Source organism: Haliaeetus leucocephalus, unplaced genomic scaffold (genome assembly GCF_000737465.1).
Source record: "Haliaeetus leucocephalus isolate CR32 unplaced genomic scaffold, Haliaeetus_leucocephalus-4.0 Scaffold144, whole genome shotgun sequence".
NCBI lineage: Eukaryota > Metazoa > Chordata > Aves > Accipitriformes > Accipitridae > Haliaeetus > Haliaeetus leucocephalus.
Window position 1 is genome coordinate 981 of NW_010972580.1, and position 4,986 is coordinate 5,966.

Here is a 4,986-nt window from a genome sequence, read left to right on the forward strand (position 1 = left end):
TCTTATGTTTTTGTGGGATTTCCCACAGTTCAATATGTGCCTATCACCTCTTGCCCCTTCACCGCATAGGACTCAGGACAGTCTGACTCTATGTTCTTGACCCTTTCCCCTCAGCTCTTTCACGCATTGCTAAGAGGCGTGCCGCGGGGCCTTCGCTCCTCCAGGGTGAACAACCCCACCTCTCACAGCCCCTCCTGCCTCAGGGGCTCCAGTCGCTTTGTGGGCTCCGTGACCCTTTGCTGGACTTGCGCCAGTATGGCCGTGTGTTTTGGGCTTGTGTGGAGGGTGTTGGTAGCGGGGGAGGGGCTGCAGGGTTGGCTCCCGTGAGAAGCTCCTAGAAGATTCCCCGGCTCCAAGGTGGACCCGCCTCTGACCAAGGCCGACCCAATCAGTGATGGTGGTAGCGCCTCTGGGATAACATATTTAAGAAGGGGAACCTACAGTGGGGGAGGAGATTGGAATGTGAGAGAAACCCCTGTGCAGATACCCAGGTCAGTGAAGAAGGAGGGGGAGGAGGTGACGGCCCTGCGGCCCGTGGTGAGACGGCAGGCTGTCCCCCTGCAGCCCGTGGAGGTGAGCGGGGAAGCAGATGCCCACTTGCAGCCCATGGAGGACCCCACGCTGGAGCAGTCGGATGCCCCCGCAGATGGCCGTGACTCCATGGGAAAGCCCGCGCTGCAGCAGTCTGTGACTGAAGATCGGTCCGCGGAAAGGACCCATGCCCGAGAAGTTCGTGAAGGACTGCAGCCCGTGGAAGGACTCACGCTGGAGAAGTTCGTGAAGCACTCTCTCCCCCGGGAGGGACCCCACGCTGGAGCAGGGGAAGAGTGTGAGGAGTCCTCCCCCTGCGGGGGAAGGACCGGCGGAGACAAATGTGTGGCGAACTGACCGCAACGCCCATTCCCCGTCCCCCTGCGCCGCTGGGGGAGGACGTAGAGAAAACCGGGAGTGGAGTTGAGCCGGGAAGGAGGGAGGGGTGGGGGGAAGATGTTCTAAGGTTTGGGTTTACTTCTCAGTATCCTTGTTTTGGTTTGATTTGTAGTAAATTAAACTGATTTTGTTTCTTCCCCAAGTTGAGCCCGTCTTTTGCCCGTGACCGTAAGCGGCGAGTGATCCCTCCCTCTCCTTGTCTCGGCCCACGAGCTTTTCTTTATATTTTCTCCTCATCCCACCGGGGCCGCGGCAGGGGAGGCGTGAGCGAGCGGCTTCGTGGTGCTTTGATACCGACTGAGCTTGAACCACGACACCGTGCATCTCTCTTTACTGGGGAGGCACAAACTCAACGCTCTTAGCGGCAGGTGTGGTCTCAGCACTGTTGAGCAGAGAAGAGGGATCACCTTCCGTGACCTGATGGCAAACCCCTTCCTAATGCAGCCCAGGATGCTTTCAAATGCCATTGCTGCAAGGGTGCAGGCCTGCCTCATGGTGTCCACCGGGACCCACATCCTCCGCTGCAAAGCTGTTTGGCAGCCCATCGGCCCCAGCCTGTAGTAGTGCAGGAGGTTCTTCCTCCCCCACTGCGGGACTTTGCATAAAGGGGCTTAAACGTTATTGGCCCCAGGCTGGGCCCCTGCAGTGCACCAGGAGTGAGTGTCTGCCAGCTGGACTTGGTGCTGCTCATCACAACCCTTGCAGTCCAGCAGCCATGCCAGATTTCAATCCCCTGCGCTGCCCTCTTCCCCAGCCCGTATTTCGTTAGTTGGTCTCTCAGATTGTGTCCTGGTTTCGGCTGGAATAAAGTTAATTTTCCTCCTGGCAGCTGGTAGAGTGCTGTGGTTTGGATTTAGGATGACAATAATGGTGATAACGCACTGATGTCTCAGTCGTTGCTAAGCTGTGCTTATACTAAGTATGCTGCTGACCTACCTGGAAGAAGACTTTCTTGTTGCCCTCCCCGTGCTTTGCCTGATTCAACGCCAGGCGGGCTTTGATTTTGCTAACACCAGCCCCACATATGCAGACAGCCTGGCAAATGTCCTCCCCAGAGCAAAGTGCATCGAGAGGAAGACAGCCGAAACCTTTGGCACGGCCTGGCTGCCTGGAGATGCCACAGCTAGTGACCACTGGAGCGAGCTGAGAGGGAGGGAGGAGAGAGAAGCCCGTGGCACGTCCTTAAAAAGAGCAGCCTTTGGGTGCTCTGCTGATGTGTGCAGCGGCAGGCAGAGCCGGGCCTCTTCCTGCAAAGGGAGTTGCAAACAATCGCACTTCACTGCCCCAAGCCAACATCCCCTGCCTGCACAGGACCCCTCCAGCACGTGGGAGGCATCTTCTGCCCAAATTGACGCAGCCCTGCCCGGGGTATCCTTGGGAGTCTCATGCTGGCACATGAAAGGAGCCTGCATGGCAGACCAAGCAAGTCAGAAATGAGGAAATGAAATGGCAGCGTTGACGGAAACAAAAACACCACCTGTGCCATTAGGTAGGATATTTTGCTTTGGAGGTGAGTCTGTTGGAAAATTACTGCCCGCGTGCAGTGACTGTGGGCCTGGGGCGGTGCAGGAGCAGTATAAAAGTGGGCCCTTCTCCTCACTCTCTCATCCACTCCTCTCGCCTCCATCTCCTTGGGAACAAGGTGAGTACGAAGGCCTAACTCCTACTCCGCATCCTCCTCCAGCATTTCTCAGCACACACCCTATCTTATGCTGGGTCGTGGGGCTACTTAATCACGGGAGAGGGAAGGGGGCTGAAAGTGTGGCATGGAGACAGGCTGGGGCTTGGCTGAGGTGAGCTATGGGCTCTTGCCTCCAGCTCGTGCCTTGTCTCCCTCATGGTGGGGTGACAGGCTGCTCCTCACCCATCTCCCCTGCTCTGCTTCCCCCTGCCCTTTCACCCAGGTGCACCTCCGGACCCACGACATGTCCTGCTACAACCAGTGCCTGCCCTGCCAGCCCTGCGGCCCGACCCCGCTGGCCAACAGCTGCAATGAGCCCTGTGTCAGGCAGTGCCAGGACTCCACCGTCGTCATCCAGCCCTCCCCCGTGGTGGTGACCCTGCCCGGCCCCATCCTCAGCTCCTTCCCACAGACCCCCGCCGTGGGATCCTCCACCTCCGCTGCCGTTGGCAGCATCCTCAGCTCTGAGGGAGTGCCCATCTCCTCCGGGGGCTTTGGCCTCTCCGGCTTTGGCAGCCGCTACTGCGGCAGGGGGGGCCTTCCCTGCTAAATCTGATGGTGATGGCGCTGGGCAAGGCCACCAGGGACCCAGGAGACGGAACCGCACTGGGGACGGAGCATCGGCTTGTTGCTTTCAGACAGGCTGAGCAACCCCAGCACCCCTTGCAACAGGACGGGGCCAGCCTCAGCTCTGAGAAAGCACAGCCCTTGCCTGCCTTTCCCCTCTTCCGCTCTCTCCTTTCCCTCCCGTCTCCTTGTTCTCTTGTGCTCCCCTGGGCTGTGAGCCCCACAAAGGCAGCCTAGAGAAGACCTGCTGACCCTGCAGCCTCTGTGGGGCAGGCAGATGGACACCTGGAAGGATCTCCACCACAGCCATGGGGTGCAGATTCTTTTCTGCCCCTGGTGCTCTGGGGTCTTTGACTCAGACCGACCCCGTCTCCCTCTTTTGACTCATTAAAGTTCTGCTGCATCCCAGCCCATGCCTTCGTCTCATCCTTTCCTCTCCAGATGCTGTCTCAAGATGCCCAGGGAGAGAGATGTTGCTCGGGGGTGGTTCTGCGAGGGGGTTGTTGGGGATGCTTGTGCCGTGATTTTCAACAGAGGCTTGCACTGAAGACGCTTAGTCATGCTCAGGTTGACCCTCTGCCTTTTGAACTTCCCTGCCTATCTGGGGCTGGATAGGATGACCCGATGCAGTCTAATGACCATAGCTACTCCAAAGATGATTTTAGGGCTCCCACCAAAGCATTCTCTTCTCCACGCTCAGCAAGTCCTGCACCCTCAGCCTCTCCTCCCCAGCCAAGTGCTCAAGCCCTCTCACCATCCTGGCCACCCTCCGCTGAACTCGCTCCACTTGCTCAAGGTCTTCCTTGCATTGCAGCCCAAAACTCAACACAGCTTTCTACACGCCGTCAGGTGAGCGCCGAGCAGAGTGGGCTTGTCGCTCCCATTGATCTCCTGGCTATGCTCCTGCTCATATAGCCCAGGTTGTTGGTGACAGTCCTTGGTGTCCAGGAACAGTGCTGGGAGTCGCACCCGTTTTGATGGTGTTACTGCAAGAGCACCTTTCCCTGGCCCCGCTTTTGGGCTGCTGCTTGCCAGGGGTAGAAGCACGTGTGGAGAGACAGGGCCGCTTGCTACCAAGTTTAGCTGCTGATCAGGGCTCTGGGTGGACATGTATCATCTTGCCCAGCGGTGTCCTGCAGCAGTTCAGCAGCTCCCCTTTCTCAGCTGCAAGTCTTTCTGCAGCCTTTGCTGCTGGTCACCGCACCGCTTTGGAGAGCTCCCAGACAGCCCTTTGAGACGCTCAGCCCACACCCGCTGCCTCTCTTCCTGCCCTGAGTCTCTCCCTGCCTCCCTGTCTCCAGAAACTTTCCCAGGAAGCCCTGGGCACAGACAGCGAAGGAGCAGGGCAAGCAGGACATGCGCTGCCTGTGGGCCTGTGTGGTCCGTTGACCTCAACCAGCCCTAAGCACTCACCAGCTGTTTTCTCCGTCTGCTGTCCGAGTGGGATGGGGCAAGAATTGGGAAGAGAAGGACTCCAAAAAACCCTTGGGGTCAAGATCAGGACAGTTTAAGTGGGGAAGGGAAAAAAGGAGAAAAAACCCAAGTGATGCAAAGGCAATCACCCACCACCTAGCACCAGCAGACTGATGCCCAGCCAGTCTGCGAAGGACAGCTACTTTGGAAAGACAGTCTTTCACTTAACGTGTTAAGAACAACTGCATAACCATCCCCAAAACCCCCCTTCCAGAACCACCCCTGAGCAACAGCTCTCTCTTTGGGCATCTCAGAATCGTGTGCCCTTGTTCTCATGAGGGACTTCAACTCTTCAGACATCTGCTGGAAATACAAGACAGCAGAGAGTAAACAAT

At 57.7% G+C, this 4,986-nt stretch overlaps 1 protein-coding gene across 1 annotated transcript; it reads left to right on the forward strand.

The window, feature by feature from the left end:
* Positions 1-2,855: 2,855 nt before the first annotated feature.
* Positions 2,856-3,161, forward strand: LOC104827939 (feather keratin 1-like). The gene has a single exon (XM_010561297.1). It carries the CDS (start codon positions 2,856-2,858, stop codon positions 3,159-3,161), a length of 306 nt encoding a protein of 101 aa, XP_010559599.1.
* Positions 3,162-4,986: the final 1,825 nt, after the last annotated feature.